Source organism: Sminthopsis crassicaudata, chromosome 3 (genome assembly GCF_048593235.1).
Source record: "Sminthopsis crassicaudata isolate SCR6 chromosome 3, ASM4859323v1, whole genome shotgun sequence".
In the NCBI taxonomy this organism is placed as follows: Eukaryota; Metazoa; Chordata; class Mammalia; order Dasyuromorphia; family Dasyuridae; genus Sminthopsis; species Sminthopsis crassicaudata.
In genome coordinates this window covers 487549399-487571822 of record NC_133619.1, presented here as the reverse complement: position 1 = coordinate 487571822, position 22424 = coordinate 487549399, and the positions used below count along the sequence as shown (strand labels likewise).

General features: G+C 35.5%; 1 protein-coding gene across 3 annotated transcripts; it reads right to left on the bottom strand.

The window, feature by feature from the left end:
• Window positions 1-5682: 5682 nt before the first annotated feature.
• Window positions 5683-21835, bottom strand: GJB6 (gap junction protein beta 6). Of its 3 annotated transcripts, none has more exons than XR_012488324.1 (3): window positions 20396-21328; window positions 18124-18273; window positions 5683-7386 (listed from the first exon to the last, which is right to left on the bottom strand). XR_012488324.1 is itself a non-coding variant. In XM_074303698.1 (3 exons), exon 3 carries the CDS (start codon window positions 7366-7368, stop codon window positions 6583-6585), a length of 786 nt encoding a protein of 261 aa, XP_074159799.1. In that variant the 5' UTR covers window positions 7369-7386; window positions 18124-18273; window positions 21374-21834; the 3' UTR covers window positions 5683-6582. The 3 variants fall into 3 exon arrangements, 2 of the variants coding, with proteins under 2 accessions (XP_074159799.1, XP_074159800.1); XM_074303698.1 differs by lacking the exon at window positions 20396-21328 and adding an exon at window positions 21374-21834; XM_074303699.1 differs by lacking the exons at window positions 18124-18273; window positions 20396-21328 and adding an exon at window positions 21374-21835.
• Window positions 21836-22424: the final 589 nt, after the last annotated feature.

Below are 22424 nucleotides of genomic sequence, written 5' to 3'. Positions count from 1 at the left end.
CTCAGTCCTGCCTCAGTTTCCCTGCTTCTCAGTACTTCAAAACTTCCCCTCTCTCTTTATCAGAATATTTGATAAGGATAAAAGATCTTATGTTTTAGAATATCAGAATGCCTCTCCCCATCTCAAGCTATTGGAATGTCAGATTGTGTCTTATCAAGATGCCTCTCCCCATGTCGGGGGTGCCTCCCCCTGATTATGTCATCCCCTCTCCAGAGGCTCACCCCACCCTGTCAGACTTCCACTCTCAGTACTCTGACTCCACCCCTGCCTCAGTGTACCCCCTGCATCTGAGCCACGTGTAGATATGTCATTGAGAACTCTGATTGTTTGCTGGATTCTTGGAGATGATAGTCTCATTCAGCCCTGGGACCAAACATGGATCCATTGGTCGCAGTAAATCTCTCCATTTAATAAATTATTAAATACTCTCTAATCTCCATCTTGCCCAGTTTCTCTAGCATTACATCAGCATGTCTGTTTCCCCATAACTTTTCAATTTGACCTTTTTTATCTTTTATTATGTTTGACTTATAATGAGTATGAAATAAAAAAATCTCATAATTGTTTGAATTTGTGTTTCTTTTTTAGTAATTTGGTGAATTTTTATCATAAGGATTCTTTTGAAAATTTTTATTTGTATACTTGGATCACTTATCTTTTGGGAAATGGATCTTGGTCTTATAAATTTGTGTCAATCCTCTGTATATCTTTGATATTAAAATTTATTAGCAATTTTATGCTATGTCCCTCATCTCTTTATTCTTGATTTAGCTACATAGATATTGATTATACAAAAGTTCTAATTTTGTGAAGTCAAAATATTCTTTTTTATCTTTTATGATTACCTACACTGCTTGTTTGGTAAAGAATTCTCCCTCTACTACACAGTAGCTACTTCTATTCTCTCCTAATTTGGACAGGTATCCACTTGAATCTTTTTGTGTTATATAGTATAAACTTATTTCAGGTTCTCTACAAAGAATCTAGAAAAAATCTGTATCAAAACTAAGACAGACATCTTGAGAACTCCAGCAACTTCCACAAGCACTCCCAGAATCTGAGAGTTATTATTTTTTTTTTTTTTGACCACATCACATACTTAGAAGTTTGACTCTATTTCTACTAGGACTTTGTATACATTTATGGGAGATGTCATAGATTTTTGTGAAGAAGTTTGTATCAACTGTTTTCATTATTATGGAGACTAATTCTAAAAGCTGATCAAGCTAGCTATCATTTGTTCTTCTCAACAACTCTGTGAAGTGGATGCTCTTATTAGTCATACTTTGTAGATGAGGAAATGGAGGTACTGAGAATTGAGAAATTTGCTCAGGGTCACACAACTAGTAAATGATAGTTATAAATAGAAAATTAACAAGCCCAATAGCTGCTTAAATGTTAGAGATTTTTCTAACTTGTAGCTCAGTGATTGTAATTGAACTTATAACTTTTCATCTAAAATGAACAGTTTAAAACTGAAGAAGTCATTTGGACTCATGGAGCTATCTGTGCCTTAAATAAGCTAATAATTATAACAGGATATTGTACTAGTTATCCAGTATATGTTAACTTTTCCTGACCTGCAATCATATATTGCAACTTAGACCACTTCGAAGAATAATCTACATAAATCAATAAGTTTAGGGAACTTAAGGTTAATGTTTCTTGTAATTTCTGGTGGTAATGACGTGATTCTGAAATTTCTATTATAAAGTAACCCCTCTTTTTCTATAAACAAACCTGCTTGACTCAGCTATTTGTTTCAGTATTTCATTATCAATGTATTTGGTGGATAAGAGGCATGTGGATGTCTCTCACAAAGGACCTTTTGATTTAACTTGTCTTTCTGTTTTTCATTTAAATCCAAGTTGGACATTTGTTGTGTTAGAATCTTTTGTCCACAAAGATTACCAGAAATTACCAACATTCTCCTTCTTGGGACATTCCCTCTCTACTTTCATTTCATTGCTTCCCAAACCTCTCTATCAGGGTTTCTTAGGTTTCCTTATTGAGGAATATAAATGTTAAAAAGTATATATATATATATATATATATATACATATATATATATGCATATATATATATTCATAACTATGTTTCAATTTGCAATTTTCTTTGTCATCCTATGCATTTTATTTTATGCAATTAAAACATTGTGACTTCATTAGATGTGGTCCATGCTGAAGGAATCTATGGTACAAAAAGACTAAGAACTCCCCCTCTATATTATTATTATTGATTAATGTTAAATTGTGTATATCAAATAATTGAGAGAATGTATTCTTTCATGATGGTAGATTTGGAATAATTGGACTCTTGGTTGGATTTGTGCCTCAATCTTAAAAATATCTTTAAAAAATTCTCTTCTAAGTATACTATCTCTTTTTCAAAACCATTTTGATACTGAACAAACATTTATTAAAGGTTTACTATGTGTGCCACTTACTGTTCTAAGTCCTGGAAAGTCAGTGTATGATAAGTCCAAAGGAGTGTAGCTAAGTGAGAAATGAGGAGATATGGATACTTTTTTATGTCATCTACTTGATAATATTAGTTAAGAGATTTTCAATATCTTCTAATTTTCATTTTTTGGGGTGAATTCTCAATTCTGGGTGAGATGGGACCTTGGGCAGGCTCCTGGGGCTTTTTTGGCTTTTGTGCCTACAGCACCTAGGTCCCAGTCCCAGCTCCACCTAGTGCTTGACAAACTTGCTGGTTTGAATTATAAAAATGATGAAAAGCCTTGGGACTTAGAAGGGAATCAGAAATATTTTCCTGAGCTGAAACTGACGAGTGTAAAAAGGTTATTATGATTATATTTTATATTCTTTTTATTCTTGCATTTATGCTTTAAACTTTATTTATTAAAGTAGTTGTAATTGGATTTTATGATGCCTATTGTATTTTATATAACCAATCCCTCCCCCCAAAACCCAGTCCACAAACCCTAAAAATTTCTAAATTAAACCAAATGTAGGCTCTACCCACAATAGTGGGTAAAGGAATGCAGTTACTTCTTATGATTGCCCTGCATTGGTGATCCATTGTTGTATAATTTGGAGTTAAAGATATCATTGACAAGAAGCAATATGAACTATTTTCCAATTTTGTTCTTGTGTGCTATTGCAGAATAAAAGCATATCCTTAGTTCATTTCATGAATACCAATAGCTTGTTTACTTTTAGGGGTCAAAACCATCTTCATGGAAGCATCTAAAGCAGATGATAGATTTCTGATTTGTTCTTATATATATATATCTTGTCAGTCTGTACTTTTGTTAAAGCTAATCATTATTATATTTCTGAATAGATCCAATTTGTAACCCAATGCCATGCAATCTATTTCTTACATTCATGGGAGTTACAGCACATTAGCCAGGATGCTAACTCAATCAGCAGCTGGTGTTTCACGTCTTCCAAGTTATGAGGATGATCTGAAGCAAAGAATCATTGCTATATCTCATCACAGCTAGTATGGTTTTTTCTGCTGCCTTTAAATTGCAACATGGCTGATGAGTTGGGCTTTGAGGAGATTATTATGTTTTTAATGTGTTGAAAATGTGCCATTTGGAATTTGATTATATATTTCTAGAGATATATAACTGGGAAAAATAGACTTGTTATGCATCTAACAGTTCTTGGGCAACAGATGCAAAAAAGATTTGAAGATTTTGACTTGGACTTAATAAAATGGTGGTGCCATTAACAGAAATAAGGAATTGGGAGGAGGGGCAGATTTTGAGGGGAATAGATGATGGGAATAATTTGGTGCATATTGCATTGAAAAGTATTAATGTATTGATACAATACAATAAATATTTATTGTAGTTCTACTATATGCCGGACTGTGCTAAGTTTAAATGGAAGCTTTGGGAGATTTTTATTTACTCAATCATTCAGCTTTCCAATTAGAGGAGCAGAGGCAACTGAGTGTATTGATGAGGTAGGAATACCAAAGATGATGTAATCTCTATGACGATGACTTTCCAGGTAATGAGCGTCTACTGAAAGATGTGGAGGCAGGACATGATGGTGAAATCAAATCTAAGGACATAACTTACAAGAAACGAAGGTGTCAGAAGGTGTCAGAAAGTGAACTCTAGACAATAGTACTAGAGATAAAACTAGGTAATGGTGGATAGAGCTCTCACACCAACTGTATGATGCTGGGGAAAACACTGAATCTCTCTCTGCTTCAGTTTCAACTATAAAATGGGGCAAAAAACTGCCTGCCTCATAAGGCTGTAGTATGGGTCAAATGAGATACCATATATATAAAGTGCTTTGTAAAGCTTAGAGCTCAATATGAATGCTAATCTTGTAGCATCTACATAAAGATAACAATTAAAGCTACAGGAAGTCAAAAAACAAGAAATAGAACTAGGAAAATAGTCTTGTAGGAATAATTATACTAAGAGGGCAAGAAGAATTGGAAATGTCAGGGATTTAGGAAGATCATTTTGGAGACAGTTAAATTAGGAATGTCACATAAGTCAAAAAATGATTGAGTATCACAAAAGAAGAATGCTTAAATGCTGAAGATGGCAAATGCTATAGAAAGGCTGAGGAGATCGAGGACTAAATTACCAACAACTGAGGTTGGCAATTGGGAACAAAGATGCAGTCAATTTTGTGGTGGGGATAGAATCTAGATTTGTGGGAGTTAAATTGGTGAGTAATGAGAATGTAAAAGCAGAAAATATAAAACCATTCTTTCCAAAATTTCAACAATGAAGGATAGTAGAGATAAAATGTTCATATAAGAAGATAGCAATTCGGCAACCTTTTGTTTTTTAGGATGAGAAACTTAGGCATATGTATAGGCCTTTCTGTCTTTTATCCTTTCCCTGTACCAACTTTCACAACAATATTCTACACTCTATCTCTCCATTTCCATTATGTCTTTCTTCCTCTTCCCTATTTCTCTAACCCTTATAAGGTTTCTTATATTCCCACCATTCTCTAGGAACTGCTATCACAAATGTTATCAATGACCATCTACTCAAACTATCAATTGCACATGATAATTTTTTTTAACCAGCAATTTAATCCAATCTCATTCTCTTAATTTTACAGTTGAAGAAACTGAGGTTTGGAGAAGTAAAGTGACTTGCTCACTATAGGAAATGGCAGAGCTTAGGTCTGAACTTGGAGCTTTATTTTTCCAAATTCAGCATTCCTTTCATCTGTAATATTCTGCCTACCTAAAAATATTGGGTATGAGGACAGATAAACATGAGATCCATTGTTCTAACCTGCCATAATAATGTGCCTTTAGGGAAAGTTAGTCTAAGAGCTGATGAAACTCAATCATTCTTCTCACTATCAATGCAGAGCAATCCCAAAGGGGCCTTAGGCTCCTCATTGGTAAAATGAGAACTTAGGACAAGATAGTCTCTAAGCTCCTTTTGAGAGTTCTATGTCTCATGATTCACAGATATTTAACTAGTGCCCAGTTGTGCATTTTTCTAGGGTTGAAGAGCTGAAAGAACAGCTGTCTTAATCACGTCTTCTGACGCCAAATGGGACAGCAATAAGCTCCAGAAGTCTTCAACCCATTGGAAATTCCACCCATAGTAACTTGACAGGTTACCGGGGCAGAACTCTTTATGAATCCTACAGATATTCACAGTAATGGGACTCCTAGGCATTCAGATAACAGATCCCATACAGCACTACAGTGTTTTAAGCAATAGAGTTTTTCTTTTATTCAAGTGATCACATTCATGTTTCAACTCTTCACAGGCTGAAATCCAGTTTCTAGGCTAGTTTTTTTTCTTTTTTAAAAAGGCACCCAGATTCATATAGTTCTGTATATCTTCTGAAAGTATATTTTTGCAATGAAAACTCATTGTACGACAAGCAAAGCATTTCAGATGTATTGAAGAACACATACAAAAGCCAGAATTCTCCCCTCTCCCCTCATCATTTGATAGTATCACTATTGATCATATGGTTGTCATTGAGTCTTGTAACATACTGCATTTACAAAACAGATTTTTCTATAATTTAAAAGTTTAAATAACTGCAGTGTCATTATTAAAATTTACAGTTTCACTCCCCCCCCATAAGAATACTGCATCTATTTTCATGACTTAGCTGTGTACTACGTCATACTTAAGTAACATGGAACACTTAGCATTATAAAAATACTTTTTATATGAATAGGAATTCAGAACTAAGACAAGTAATGCTATAAAAAACATTTGTAATAATAATAATAGTATTACTCTCTAGACAAAATATTTCCTCCCTCCTAGCAGTTGAATATTTAATAACTTTTTTAGGAAACACCCCCCCTGAGAGGGTAAGACAGATGTCTACTCAAGACAGACTTAAAAAAAATTTTAGTACACAACTGTCAATCTAGTCTTTCCATTTTTACAGAATTTTTCACTACATTTCTGAGAATGTAGATGATTCTCCTAAAAGATTTTCTTTAAATCTCTATTTGTTATGAATGTCATTGATAGCCATTAAAAACATCAACCTAGGAAGAGTAAATATTTGGTATTGGTACCCAACTGCTGTAGGTGAAGGTTACAGGTTTGTCATTAGTAATTTTATTTTAATTTAAAATCTTTTAACTTGGAAAACCTGTGATTGCATTTTGGCCACTGTCTGAAATCAACTCATTCATTTCATTCTGTTTGCTTTCTTTTATGGTGTGATTGGGGTGATTTCTTTGAACCTGTGCTCTTCTGGACCTTCTGAAACATAGTTTCATCAGCAAGTAACATAATTCAGCCACGTTTAACAGCATGCAAATCACAGATGCTGCAATCATGAAAATGGTAAAGACAGATTTTTCAGTGGGTCTTGAAATAAAGCAGTCCACAATATTGGGACAAGGATCAATACTGCATTTCACTACCCAGGGTAGGTTATAGCCATTGTAAAGAAAGTAAAACACATACATAAAGGAGGCTTCAAAAATAATTCTAAAGAAAATACTGCTAGTGTAAGTCCACCACAAAGACCCCTCTATTCGAACCTTCTGTTTTTTAATTTCTTCTAAGTCCTTGTATTCAATCCCTTTCTCTCCTTTCCTAAATTGTCTTTCTTTCTCATGTCTATTATATGTAACATGCATGGCTACCAGAAGTGCTGGAGTGGAGACAAAAATCAACTGCAGGGCCCAAAGTCTGATGTGAGAAACAGGGAAGAAGTGGTCGTAGCAAACATTTTTGCATCCTGGCTGCAGAGTATTACAGACAAAATCTTCTTGCTCATCTCCCCACACTTCTTGAGCAGCTACAACAAGAATCATGACTCTAAAAATGAAGAGGACAGTAATCCAGACCTTCCCTATGCTGGTGGAGTGTTTATTTACACCCCCAATGAAGGTATGCAGCGTACTCCAATCCATCTTGTTGGTGACTTATTCCTAATGAGAAAAAAAAACAAATGTTATTCAAAATTTGGACAGGTATTTTTGGAGAAGCATTTAAAGACTTCAATAACTTTATTTTCTCCTTAAGCATACTGTGACTGCCCCTTAGGGGACACAGTGGTTAGATTGCTAGGTCAAGGAGAACTGAATTCAAATTTAGTCTTAGACACTTACTAGCTGTATGATCTTGACAAGTTACCTAACCTCTGCCTGAGTTTCCTCAACTGTAAAATGGAGATAATAATAACACCTATCTTGTAGTGCTATTGTGAAGAACAAATGAAATATTTGTAAAAAAAAAAAAAGTACTTAGCATAGTACCTGGCTTCTAGTAAATGCTATAAAAATACTTATTCTCCCCTCCTTCCCAGTAGCTCTTAATTGGTAAGTTCACAGAACCTTTTTTTCCTTTAGGAAATTTATTATCCAATAACAAAACTGATAACTATTGTTCCTATTCAGCCGTATTTACTGAAGTAAAAGCAAAACTGTATGCAAAGTATGCAAGTAAAAGCAGACTGTATGACTTCTTGGCATTAATCCAGAAAGATAAGTAAACAAATTAATTCCCATTACTTTTTTATTCACTGTGTAAATATGTATTATGTAATCAGTTTGATTTTCCAAAAGGATTAAAATATAATGATTTTTAGTTTATAAAAAGTCATTCTTAAGAGTTGAATTACATAGAATCTTTGTGTTCAGTAGATTAGAAGAATAAAATAGAAATTCAGGGGCAGCTAGGTGGCCCAGTGGATAGAGCACCAGCCCTGAATTCAGGAGGACCTGAGTTCAAATCTAGTCTCAGACACTTAACACTTCCTAGCTGTGTGACCCTGGGCAAGTCACTTAACCCCAGCCTCAGGGAAAAAAAAAAAAGAAATTCAATGCCAGTAATTATATATTACATATACCATTTATGTTAACCCAAAGCTTGTGGTCAGTCTTCTACTTCAAATATTTGCCATAGTATTTGGAAGCCCAATTTTAGAGATATCAAAAGTCCTTCTCCAGAGAGGAGCACTATATGCTTCTACAAAAATAACTTTTAAAATGTTATTCTGGAAAGTTTCTTTTCATGTAGCTACTCCTAACACATTCAATATGAATGACACCAGGAACTGAAGGAGAGGGAGCTATTTTGTTAGAGCTTGTGTTGCCATTTTATTAACCTTCTAAAGATGTTCTTCCTTATGCTGAGAAATCTGTTGCCCCACAAGTTAATTCTTTCTCAAATAGGCATTATTTTCTTTGTAAAAAAAGTTTTATTGATGTGTTTTGGTTTTACATTATAAGCATTTACAGATTATCCCCATTCCATGAAAACAAATGAATAAAACTTATAACATAGTAGCCTCATCTGAAAGTGCATGATACATTCCATGTTTGTAGCATCTCGTCCTCTATTTCAAAAAATAAAAATTTATTTTATGACTTTCAAAACTTTCCTCTTAACAACTTTAACATTTTGTACATGGATGCAAATGATTATGGTACATTTTGACCTTCTCTTTTGGGTGAATGAAAAGCTATTTGTTAAGCCTTTACTATGTGCCAAGTATTATGTTAAGGTTTAGAGATACAAAAATAGAGAGAAAAGCCACATGCTAAGAGCTTACAAGGAAAAACCACATGAAGTCTTTTAATGCATAGCATAATATGCATAGCAATGTAAAGGAAACCAATTGTATTGAAATATAGCTATCAAAAAAGATTTTTTTTAAATATAAGAATGGTGACAAAGGAAAAGAGTTGTATTCTGGGAAGTTGTAGTGATAGTAATGGATATGATACTTCCCTTCCAAATCTAATGCTACAATTTGCTTTTAGTATTCACATATGTAGCCATTTTATTTCTTTGTATGCTTCTTTTTAATTCTCAGGGATATAAATTGTTTTCTTGGATAGTCTCATCTTAGTGATAGCAACACTAATATTATCTCTTCAAATATTCTTGGTTCCCCTGTCACCATCCACCTCTGAGATTCACTTAGGTGCTAAAGTGTGCACACATCTCTATCCATAGCCCTGAGATATTATATGACTTTGCAAAACAATACTGGCTGCCATTTCTTGGGCACTCCTCCCTTCTGTTTTTTACAAAAGATCATGCTGTAGGGACAGCTAGATGGCACAAAGGATGGAGCACTAGCCCTCAAGACAGGAAGACCTGGGTTCAAACCTTAACACTTACTAGCTGTGTGACTTTGGACAAGTCCCTTAGCACCAATTTCCTTGTCTTATCTCCCCTCCCCCCCTCAAAAAAAAAGATCGTGCTCATAGGTACTAGGAATTTGGGGACGTATTAAAAACCCACTTTTCCTTCACAGAATTACAGACCATTTGTTTATAATTCTCAGGCATTTAAACTATAGCATAGGGATGTTAAAACACTATACTAGGAGAAGGCTTGCAAAAATTAGGAAAATAGGAAATTTCAATGCCACACATTTCATTCTCCCTCACCCCCAATCTTGCCCTTTTCCAAAAGTGTACAGATACAAATTATGGGAAGACTCTTCCCTCCACTGTAAGTATGTGAGAGTCATGGTTCATAGCTAATTTTGAAAGAATTCAAAGAGATTCTCTTATAGTGACAATAAAATTTATTTACATCATAACTGACAGACTAGTCTCTAAAAAAGTCTAGTAATTAGAAGAAATCTGGGAGAATTTTTATATACTGACACTTGGGCCTTAGGTAACAGGCTAACAACGTACAAGGTTCAGATAAGGGAGGAGTCAGGATGTCTTTTCATCCAGGTAAGGAGGCAGGATATCTTTTAGCAAAGAAGTGTCAATCAGACTTGATGGGGTTTTTGCTGTGGACAAATAAGGAGCAATAGATAAAAGATTTTTATTGCTCCACATTACTTAGCTAGACCTGCAGTTTTGAGTAGACTTTTAGCTCTGATCCATCACTTATTCTACAATGAACTAGTTTTCTAGGCACTCCAAAAGATACAAAATAAATAGTTAGAGGGTTTGAGAGCTGGAAGAGACTTTAGAAATCATCTAGTACAAGAGTTCTTTGGCAGTCTTCAAACTTGTTTTGTGGTTTTTTTTTCTTATAACATATTGATAGCTATATATAATTAATCTTATTCTGATTCATAACTCATGACTCATAACTCACAACAGGAGTCATAACAAAGGGTTACCTGACTCAAAAAATGGTAAAGAAGCTCTGAGTCCAGTTGTTTCATTTTAGATATGTGGTAACTTAAGTCCAGAGTGGTTAAATGTTTGGTCCAAGGTCATAAATATAATAATAAGCAGCAGAGTCAGGATTCAAATCCAGGTCTTCTGAGTAAAATCCAGGATTTTTAAAATTATATTATATGAATTATAAGTGAAGCTGATTAAAAATGTATAGAAAGAAACAAACATGGCAATTAATATAAAAATCAATAAAAATTAAGTCCCTATCCTGTGCCAGACATTTTTCTAAGTGTTGAGAATACAAAAAGAGGCAAAATACAGGCTTGCCTACAAGGTGTTTATCATCAAATGGCAACTCAAGCTAATCTCAGAGCATATAAAAGATAAAAGCAGATGCCCACAAACAAACCATTATTGATATCAAATAAGATATTAAATAGAGAAGATAAGTCCTTATCAATGGTTAATTTAAAAAAGGAATAGCATATAACTTTTTTTTTGGGAGGAGGAGTGCTTCAATTGGAATTAAATGTCTTGTCCAGGGTCACACAGCTACTAAGTGTTAAGTGTCTGAGGCTGGATTTGAACTCAGGTCCTACTGACTTCAGGGTCAGTGTTTTATTCACTGTATTCTTTTAGCTGCCTTCTAGCATAGAACTTTTAAGAAATGTCACGAAAGTTAAAGCCCAGAATAAAATGAGGTTTGTGGAATAGGCTAAAGGCAACAAAGCTTTTCAGAATTATGCTTGGAATAAGATGCAGAATAAAGAAGGTAAAGGTTCATGATTTAAGGTGAGTAATATTATATCACAAAAAAGAAAAAAAAATCTATTCAATTTTAATATTGCATTTGTATTCTTCATTAAAGCAAATGATCTTCACATTGTAAAGGGTAGAAAGAAAATAGGAATTCAAGTCCTAGGAAAAAGCAAGAGATTCTATAAATTCCATTAAATGAGGCCAAATTACAAAGCCTAAATAAATGATATCACAAAATACTGAAGAAAAAAACCAAACTTGCAGATTGAATTGATAAATTGTGAAAAAAAAATGACAGACAGAACTAGAGACATTCAAAAGTCGATTCAATTTTCTGAAAGGAGAGAAAAATATTCTGGAAATTCCAAAAGGGTAAATTTAAAAATGATCTGATGAAAAAAATCTGCATCTTATAGAGCAACCTTTACAAAATGTATTGATCATTGTCAGTGTGGAGAGTGCTGTGTAATAAAGTTTTGGATTGTAGGGTTCTTTTTTGTGGCCCTGTCTTGTTCAGTGAATTTTAGGCATGGTTTCAACCAAGCCATACAAGGTATTCTCTACATCCTTACCCATATTCTCCTCAATATAAGTTCCTTTATAACTATTTTCATTTTAGTCTTTGTATCTTTATGCCATGGAGATACAGATCTCCTGGTATGAAGCAAGTAGTAGGCATTTAATAACTACTTGTTGGATTTACCCACCCAGACAGGTTTCTGATGTTTGTATGGTGAAGGCTTATTTTCTAACTCAATTAGAAACAAAATTGGCTTAATGTATTTAAATCAATGTAAGCATCCTCTTTGGAGTACTTATGTGTGTCATTTAGGAAGCTCTATAATGTTTCATAAGTTGATGCAAGCAGAAAAATATCACCTCTAAATAGAAAAATAGAGAACATCTTCTATTTGCACATTATGCTGAAAATCATCCACAATGGTGGCAAACACTTTTTGGCAAACATACATTTTCTTATTTTAAGCCTTGCTTGACACTAACAAGTAGAGAGTTGGACAAAGGAATCTCTGTTATTGCATCTTTAAGGAATTCTGTATAATTTTAATATATTCATGGGAGACATCACATTAGAGGAAAATCCTTAAGGCAGACTTTTGCTTTACTGATTCAAAACATTTTAAAAATTGTCAACAAATAATAAGTACAAGACGGAACTTATATTCTTTGTACTTTTGTGTTGTACAGTTTTGTAGTTGTAAAGTGACAGTTTTCTGTAGAAAATAATTCAAGAATGTCTTCTGCTCCCTTATCGTTCAAAGGATTTGGGTCTCCTTATTAACATAAAAAAGTATATTAAAAATACCTGCTGTTCACATTATGGTATGCAGTTGAATGGAAACCTACAGAGCTTATCCATTAGCACATATCTTAGGCAAACATTGCATTGACAATTAGCTGAGCTCTTTGGAAAATGTGCAATACTTTTACTAAATCTGAATTTCTACCTGAACCAAACCCATCATTTGAATAATATTCTTCTGATGATGCTCTATGATTTAAAATTTTCTTTACATTCCATTTCATTATATTACATGTCTACCAAGAGGCACTGTAGCCTTAGCAGATAGAGGCTGGATAAAGGCAAATTTGGGTTCAAGTGCTTCCATCTGATATCCTATCTATATGATCCTGGATAAGTCACTTAACATTGCATTGCTCTAGGCAGCTCTCAAAGACTCAAGTTTACTGGAAAGTTGGTCTGCACTGGTGCATAGACTTTCCTCATTAGGGAGTTCCTGATACTAGTGAAATCACAGTAAGGAGATACCTCCCCCCACTACATATTCACCAAAAACCAAACAAACAAAAAAACCAACCCCCAAACATTTAAGCCTTTCTTTTAAGAGAGAAGCACATTGTGGTGCCCACATGAAACTCATACATTGAGTTTAATGAATTTTGAAATGTGGAGGAAAAATTGAAGGGAACTATAATAACATCTGGAGAGGATAGGGAAAGATGAATCCCCAGTCAAAGCTCAGATCAGCGTCCTTTGAGCCTCTCTCCACCTAAAAATGAAGTAAGGGAGCTAAAGGGAAACCTTAGTGAGAGTAGTGCTCCATTTTCCTTTATGAGCCCCCAGCATATGTGATATAAAGAGAAGGAAATTAAAGAAAGCAAGAAGGGGAGAAGGAAGGTAAAGCAGAAGGAAAGTCTGAGCTGAAAAGCAGAATGTGCTGCTTGGATTGGTCATGAATTTCCCTTTCTCTGGAAGTCTTCTAGGACAGGTTGGATGATTTGAAGGATTCTACTTCAGGTAGAAACTGAAACAGCTTCTGAGTTGCTTTGTTTCATTATATTACAAATCTGAGTTCCTATGGCCATGAAGCAAAGGAGAGAAGAGCAGTAAACTAGATAAGAAAGCTCCAGATGACAAAAATGCCCTATTGCAGTTTGAAGGTAACATCATAATTAACACATATCTTTAAGAAAAGAGATAAAAGTACAACATGGTAAACTCTTTGAGGGTAGGGATCACATTTTACATGTCTTTGTATTTTTCTTAGAGCCTTGCACTTTAACTTTGCATAAAATTAATTTAATACTTCAAAAATCAGGGATATTTCCTTCCTGCCATGTTTCCTTAGGGGACTGTTTCACTATTTGCTATGACAAAAGATCTTCAGTTATGACCTAGTAGCAAAATGCCTAGTGATGCCCCTCTCTAAAGATAGTTCTTGAAGGATAAGTATATGATAGTTATCAGGACTTTCTTTAAGTATTTTCCAGCTTGGGAAGACCTCCAAGTAGTTTGTACTTATGAGATCCTATAAGAGCTTAGAATCCATTCTTTGGCAAAATGAGTCATAGGAATCTGACCTTAGTAGAAAGTGTTGTATATAAAAGTGACTTAATGTGTCTATATTACATCTTTAAAGAATTTTGTATAATTTAGAATACACATAGGAGGCATTATTACGAATTGTCATTTTAAAAACTAAATTAGTTGGGGTCACCCATTATTATATTTTTGCTATATATTTCCTTTGTATGACATCTAACTTTTCCTTTAGGTCTTAATCACTGATTGGGGATTGTCTCACTCAAACCGAGATCTGCTAAAAAACATAGCTTAAAAAGGTAAAGGTCTCTCTTGTATGCTGTGGTCACTCAGAATGATGAATCCAGCCAACAAATGATCTGATCCAAATATCCGCTTATAATCAGAGGTATACTTTGATAAAAATCACCTACTAAGATTCTGGAATGAACACATATGAATTACAATTACAGAATAAAGGATCTTCAACAAATCTGAATTGATTTTGTGAAATAGTGAAGATTTTTACTTTTCAATTATTTATTGCCTTCCATCTAATTACTATCATTACTAGGTAACTTGACAATTTAATTCTATTATAATATATTCTGTGTATTAGTCAACAAACACTTCCTACTTAGTCTCTGTAATCATCTTCATCATCACCACCACCACCACCATCATCATATGTCTAAGGGAGCTGGATAGTGCAGTGCACTGAGCTTTCTTAAATTAGAAGGACCTGAGTTCAAATGTGTCTTCAGCTACTATCTATGTAACCTTGGACAAGTCACTTAAACCTTTTGGCCTCCGTTTCCTCAACTGTAAAATAAACTGAAGAAGGAAATGGCAAAGTACTCTAGGATCTTTATTAAGAAAATCCCAAATGGGGTCATGAAGAATCAGATATAACTGAACAACAAATATAGTGCCTACTTTATGAATATTTCATTTGATCTTCACAATAATTGGTGAGATAGTTGTGACCCTTCCCCTCATTTACAAGCAAGGAAACTGAGATAAACAAAGATTAAATGAGTTGCCCAGGATCATACAGATGATAAGTATCTGAGGCTACATTTGAATACATTTCTTTTTGACTTCAAGTTCAGTGCTCTATCCCTTGCATTACCAGTGCTCTGGTGATCTCTCAGTGATCTTTCATTCTCTGTGATCTAGTTAAGAGTATAGCTATCCCAGAAACGCAATGGAGAAACTTTCAAATGAAGACAGCGATTATATAATTTACTATGTTTTCACTATAAACTAGAATCTTACAAAGTCCTACACATATTTAATGGAATTTGACAGATTACTATTCCAACTCCCTTATTTCATGGATCAGGAAATCAAGGCCCAAGTACCATCTGCTCCATGAATTCTTTGAGCCATAAGTAATGGCCCAAATAAGTGACTAATAATAAGTATTAAAACTTTTTTTTTTTAATAACAAAAGTCTGGAAAATCTTTGGTTGGTTTTCTAACATACTGAACATGAAGAGTGTAAGGTCCCTTAAGGCAAGAATTGCCTTTTTTACCTAGTCAAAAAAAATCAGTCTGGGAGAAGACCTTCAGGACATTTTTCTAAAACAACAGCAATTGCTATTTACATTCACTCTGAGGCAATCAGAACTAAAACAATGACCAAGTCGGCTTAGCCTGGGAACTTTTGTTGGTTAATCAATGAGAAGTCACAGTGATATGCTCATTTTTTGTGAAGATCCCATGAGAAAAAGTTATATTTTCTATTTCTATTTTCCAGAGAGCTATCATATCTAGTTTTTCTAATATTCTCTTCCTCTTCTTAATTTCTTTCTTATTTATTCTATGTATAAGTTTACCTAACTCTTAGAGAAGTGTGATTTTATCAATTAATATAGCTTTACTTTAGATTTTCTTTATATGTCATCTAACTTTTCCTTTAGGTCTTAATCACAGATTGGACACTGTCTTACTCAAACTGAGACCTGTTTAAAAAAAAAAAACATAGCTTAAAAGGATCAATACATGCAGGATTGTCCTGATCTTTATCTGGCCATCAGACCCAGATGGCTCTGAGGGGAAAGTGAGGCAGGTGAACTTCCCTCACTTAAATCTAATTCTCTTGCATGCCATGGCATCTCCTCCCTGATATCATGGTTATCTTTAAGAACAGAGGACAAACAACAATAAAATCCTTTAGAACTTTAAATCTAGCAGAATAGCATGATAAATAAGGGGTTCAAATTGCATTTCTGATACATATTTTTAGTGTCACCATAAGAAAGTTCCTAAATCTCTTGGTGACCTGGGCAACTCCTTTAAACTAAGTTAGAAGTGAATTATGAAACTATTTGGTGGAAGGAATTTCCTATATCAGAAGTGTCAAACATCGTGCATTGTGGCATAGCAAGCAGAATTATATGAAAATGTAAACTGAGACATATTTAACAAAATGTAGATACAATAGAACATAGAAAATGTTAATATGTGGTTTTCTAAATAAATATGTAACCTTTAGGGATCCTTACATACCAGCCATTTCTTTTTGAGCTTGATGCCACCAATCTACATTAATAAAGAGTCAGATCTGTGGAGTGCGATGAGTGGGAAGAAAAAAGATGAAAGTATATAGATAAATCTAATCGAGATTTTGTGTGTATGTGTGTGTGTGTGTGTGTGTGTGTGTGTGTGTGTGTGTGTGTGTCTATGTCTGTCTTTCTTCCTTAAAAAGAATGTAGTGTTTCCCAATGATGGTCCTGGAATAATCTACTATGTCTCCAGATATCTGTGAAATTTTCAGATTTTTGGTTGATTTCAAAATAAATTTCAATTTACTTCAATTGCATTAATGTGTCATAATTTTAAAATGTTTGGAAGTCATTGTGCCAATCCAGTAATGTAATCAAATTATAAGTCACAAAGAGGAAAGAATAGATAAAAGAAGTTCCAAATCTATGCCTACTCTATTCTTTCTCAAATAAAGATTTAGGATGATTTTTTTTTGTAAATATTGCAGTTGTAGGAGATTTGGAATATAGAAAATAAAAACATGCTTTATAGGTTTCCCTATGCTTTTTAAAAAATAAATTTCCAAAAGTGCAGTACTTTCCAATTTCAATAAACAAAATGCCTCTTTCCTTTTCTTCCTCAAGAAGGCAATGGGCCCTATGGTTATTTCCGGAAAAACTAAAATATTAACTTTATCTAAACAAAAGTATAATTTAACTGAAGACTATTTGTTACCTCCTTTAGGAAAAAAGAGCATAATGCTTAGCTTTGGTATAATTCAACTTTAGAAAATATGGTGGCATCTGATTTGTAAGAGATCGAGAGAATTTTTTTAACATATGAAATGCATAATTAACTTGAGTAATTCAGCATCACACCCATATTACAAAAGCCATAATCACAGTACTAAACATAACTAAAAAGAAAATCTGTGACTCTAGTGATGATGTCAAAGTTAGGCATTTTTGTGAATGAGGAGATAGACTTTGTCTTTCTCTGCTACAAATTAACTTGCTTTGAAGTATCTGGATACCATAATTCTACCAAAATAGTATAATTTTTAAATGGATATGTTTGTTCACTGATGACTGGTATATTCATTAAGTGGCTACTATGTATCAAGTACTGTATTAGATACTGAAGGAGATCTTAATTCCAGCTCTTCTTTCTACAATAATGATACTGACTTGTAGACTCAATAACTTTAGTTTCACAGTGAAAAACACCAAAAAGAAAAACACCCCACAAAAAACTTTGTGAGCTATTTCAAAGTATTTCATCAATTCTCAGCAGAACTGTTTGTGTTAGAACTTTATTTTCTGGTTAATATGACTCCCCTTAAAAATAGATAAACTGAGTTAAAGACTTGAAGTGATCTCTGCAAGTTCACTTAGTGAATAATTAATAGATGACAGGCCTTTTAATTCTCAGTTTATTTAAAGTTGGTGCCTGCATTGGTAAATGGAGAAAAAACAAAATAACTTCCCTTACCCCGACTTTTTTTTTTTTTTGTGCAAGCTTTAGTTCAAGGGACTTACAGTGATTTTGGAGAAGATAATTAGAACAAGATCTTTATCCTTAAGAAGTGGCACCCTTAATCTTCTCTACCAGTGGATTGCCCAGAAATCCCAAGTTGCATCATCATGCAATTCTTTACTCTCTTTTCAGAATTTCAGGGTTATTGTCACCTGTTAAAAAAAAAAAAGAAAGAAAGGAAGGAAGAAAGGAAGGAAGGAAGGAAGGAAGGAAGGAAGGAAGGAAGGAAGGAAGGAAGGAAGGAAGGAAGGAAGGAAGGAAGGAAGGAAGGAAGGAAGGAAGGAAGGAAGGAAGGAAGGAAGGAAGGAAGGAAGGAAGAAATGGTAATTCTTATTAAATTGCCCTCAGGTTTTAAATTAATTTCTATGCTGTTTTCAGAATCAATCCCTTTTTTATATTCAGAGCTTTAGAAAAGGGTAAGGTTTAGTTTGATATTCAGAACAAACAAACAAAAACCAGAAACTCTCTCAAGTTAGTAAGTTTGGGGTGCTGAAACTTATTAATTGAAAACAAGCAAAAATTTTTTCAAACAAAATTTAAAAATCAAAATTTCTCCCTTTTCAGATGATCACATTTACTAAAAATTCAGAAAAACCTCTGTCCTTTTCTTGATCTCCTAAAAAACTAAGCTTCATGTATTTTACTTTATAAAGATCTTTTTTATTTATCCAAATAAAACTTGAGTGCATCCTTATTTATTGTAACTAATATCAATCATCCATGCCAATATAATTTTATGATCTCCTATGTTTATTAAAATTCAGAATTCTCATGGAGATATGCCTAAAACTGGTTGATATTTGAGATGTTCTTTAGACTATCAGATAAAATTTTTACTATCTTCTAATTTCTTTTTGTTGACTTACATAAAGTTAAATTTTGGCTCTAAGGCTTGTTAGCAAAGTCTTTATTCATCCAAGCAAATCTGTTTCCTTTCCAAATATTTTAGTATAATCACATTGAAATGGTCCTGGAAATAAAAAATGAGAAGTCTTTCTGTGTACCTAATTTTGTCTTCCAGAGGAGATAATGGGAGTCTTTTAAAAGACTCAGAGCTCATGAACTAGAAAACTTGACAAAAACTAATTTCGTGCCCTGATTCCAATATTTGATTTTTTTTATTACTCTAGAAGAATCTGTATAAATTCATGAAATATTCAAATTCAACCAATGAAAATGAAAAACTTAATGATAGTTCATAAATTATAATTGAGCTAAGAATTTTGCACAGTAATTCATAATGGTCTACATATAAAGATGAAACTAGAAGAATGGAGATTTTTTTCCCTTCTAAATTAATTCCATTCACAAAGTATTTATTAAATACCTACTATGTGTGAGGAACTGATGTAGGCCCTGGAGTTATTAAGAAAAACAAAATAGTCCCGGTTCTTTTTTAATTTATTGGGAAGGGTGATGCTAGAACAGGAACAAGCATTTATTAAATGCCTACTTTGTACCAAGCACTGTACTCAGCACTTTACAAATATTATCTCATTGGATCTAGAAAATGTTTAGTCTGCCCCCATGTGTCACTTTCTTATCATCCTTTACCCCAAAATTTAGCCTTACTTAGACAGATAAGATATTCAAAACAAATGCAATGAACTTGTCTTCAAATATAGCCCCAGAAGCTGCCAAAACTTAGCAATGCAGTTTAATTTCTTTAACAAAGCAGTTGTTTAAAAACAAAACAAAACAAAACAAAACAGCATTTTTTCAGCTGTAAATTGAGAAGGGAGAAAGTGATTTTAGATCTCACCAAGGTAAACTAGAGTTTAGAAATGCTGAAATTGCCAATTAACATATGGAAGTGGCTAACCTTTTCCTTCCAGCTCTCAGTGCTTCCTTGGTCTTTCTCTTCTTGGCACAATTGAAACAACTCCCAAATATTGTGCCTGATCCAAACAACAGACAAAGGTTTCTACAAGAACAGTTTTGAGCCACATCCCAAAGAGCAGTAATTCTAAGGGAAGTGGAATGGGGGCAGAACATTTTCTTCTAGAACATAAGCTACATTTGATGAAAATCAGGGCAATAAAACATACTTTATACTAGAAAATGAATTCAGCTAAGGAAAATAAAGCAGTGGACCTGGAATCCACAATCTAATCAGTTGTTAGTGAGTTGACAATTGAATTCTATCTGTAAACACTGGCAAGCTTAGGACAATAGAAATTTTGGAGCCAAAGTTTCATTGGCTATGTGAGATTGGCGGGCTCTTCTGGTCAGATTGGGCCTCCCAAGTTGAGATCTTGTCAATCGTGCACTCACCTCAACTCCATCTATGCTCTTCCAGGAAGGGAGGTTAGATGACACATTGTGATACTTTGGGATGGGTCTCTTTTGCTGGACAGGGAAGTGTCCTTCCTCAATTTCCTTCTTTATAATCAGGTGTGTCACCAATTACCCTTAATTATTGTTGTCCACAACTCTAGGTTCCTGGGCTTGACAAATTTCTGAAGGTGCATGCCGTGAAGGCAAGGTGGTTAGAAGTATATGGGAGTTACCATTGATTGAAAGATCTTCTGAAGATTTCTTACCTTTCCCCCACGAATATCCAGATCACACAAATACAAGAGAAGGGCAATCAGGCTGAACAAGAAAGGGTTGGGGGTGGGGAAAAGCCAGACACTGTGCCTTTGCTTGCTTATACACAATACGTTTATAAAACCTGTTGTGCAAGCCAATTAGGAAGAAGTCTGGTTAAAAGTCAAACCACGAACGTCCTCTTGTCTTAAAGCATTGGGGGTCACTTTAGTAAGAAAACACCCAGGGTTTTTTCCCCCAATTCTACTGGTACATCCACTGGCTCTGATGTACTTGGTGGAGGATGCAGATGACTAGGAAGATACCAGAGTTCCGATCCAACGCACATCTTCAGCTATGTATTTAGCGAACCCCTTCCCTCAAAACTCCTATACGAGAGCCCCACAGGACTGCCAAGTTTCCAAGGGTGCGAAGGGTCTCCTCCTCCACTTTCAGCAGCCGCTAATGGACTGTCCACCAGTAACTCCCCAGGGAGGAATTGATTATTGCAATTCTGGGGTCTTCTCATTTTTAGGGTAGGGATAGAAAGGAAGAACCGGAGAGGGACGGACCACCCCAAGAATACTGAGCTTCCTTAAGGGGTGCGGATCCGGGAGGAGTGCGCAAGTTCCCAGTTCCTGACACTATCCGACCCCGAACCCCAGCCCCCAAACCTCTCTCTTTGCTACCAGCGCATGCAGAGAAAGGTGGCGCAAGGCTTACCTGTATTAGTGGCGTGTGGCAGGCGTGTGGACGATCCGTGAATGATGGAGGGGGCGGTCGGGGAGGGAATATTGAGGGAAGGGGAGCGAGGGGAGAGGGGTCAGCTGGGCAGCATGTGAAGAGGCGTGGGGCGCGCGCCCTCCAGTGCTGGGCTTGCTCCCGGGGTCGGATGCCCAGGTCGCTGCCTCTGCCCGGGTGAGTGGCAAATACTTGGCACCTTCCTCTGTGGCGGCTGTGTCCCCAGCTTCAGCCCAGGCCTTTTCCTGGGTATAAGAAGTTCAGGGGTTTCCTGCGGAGTTTAGATTAGAACTCTAGCTTTCCACCTGCAGCTCCTTTTAACCGCACCCCCCACCCCGCCTCTTCCCTGACGCGGCTCGGGCGGACTCCAGTCCCGTTGCCCTCCAGCTCGGAGGAGCGCAGCGGGCGCGACGCCGGCTGAGCCGAGAGTGCAGGGCAATGCCCCGGGCGCCCACCGCGGGAAGGGCGGCACCCAGCGCACTACATCCACGTCTCCGCCCGCTGGCTCTGCCCGGGTCAGCTGTCAGGGGCCAGTACAGTGGCCTGGTAGGGCATCGCTTGCTGAATTTCGGGCTCCATTCCTCTCCTCTCCTTTTACTCTCCTCAGGAAAGGGGTCAGCTCAGATCTTTAGGGGAGCGAGATAAGGAGAAGATGGGTAGTCCTGCCATTAGCCAGCAGAGCAAAATACGCTTTTGCTTCCCTCAAGTTAAAAGCTTTCTAAACACCTTTCTTTTCTTTTCTTTTTAAAAAATGTGTGTGCCTGTGTGTCTACGTGTGTTTCTGCGTGTGATTCATAAGAGAGGACCCCTCTGACTCTTAGCCAAGACCTCTCCTCATCTCATTGTTTATATAACTAGATAATAACAATAACAATAATCACATGTATGTAACGCTTTAGGGTTTGCAAAGCACTTGATAAAGCGTCTCATTTTAGCTTCACAACTCTCTGAAGTAGGTGCACCCATTTTGCTGCTGAGGAAACTGAGAATAAGAGAGATTAAATAATTTGCTAATGAGTATATGAGTGAGAAT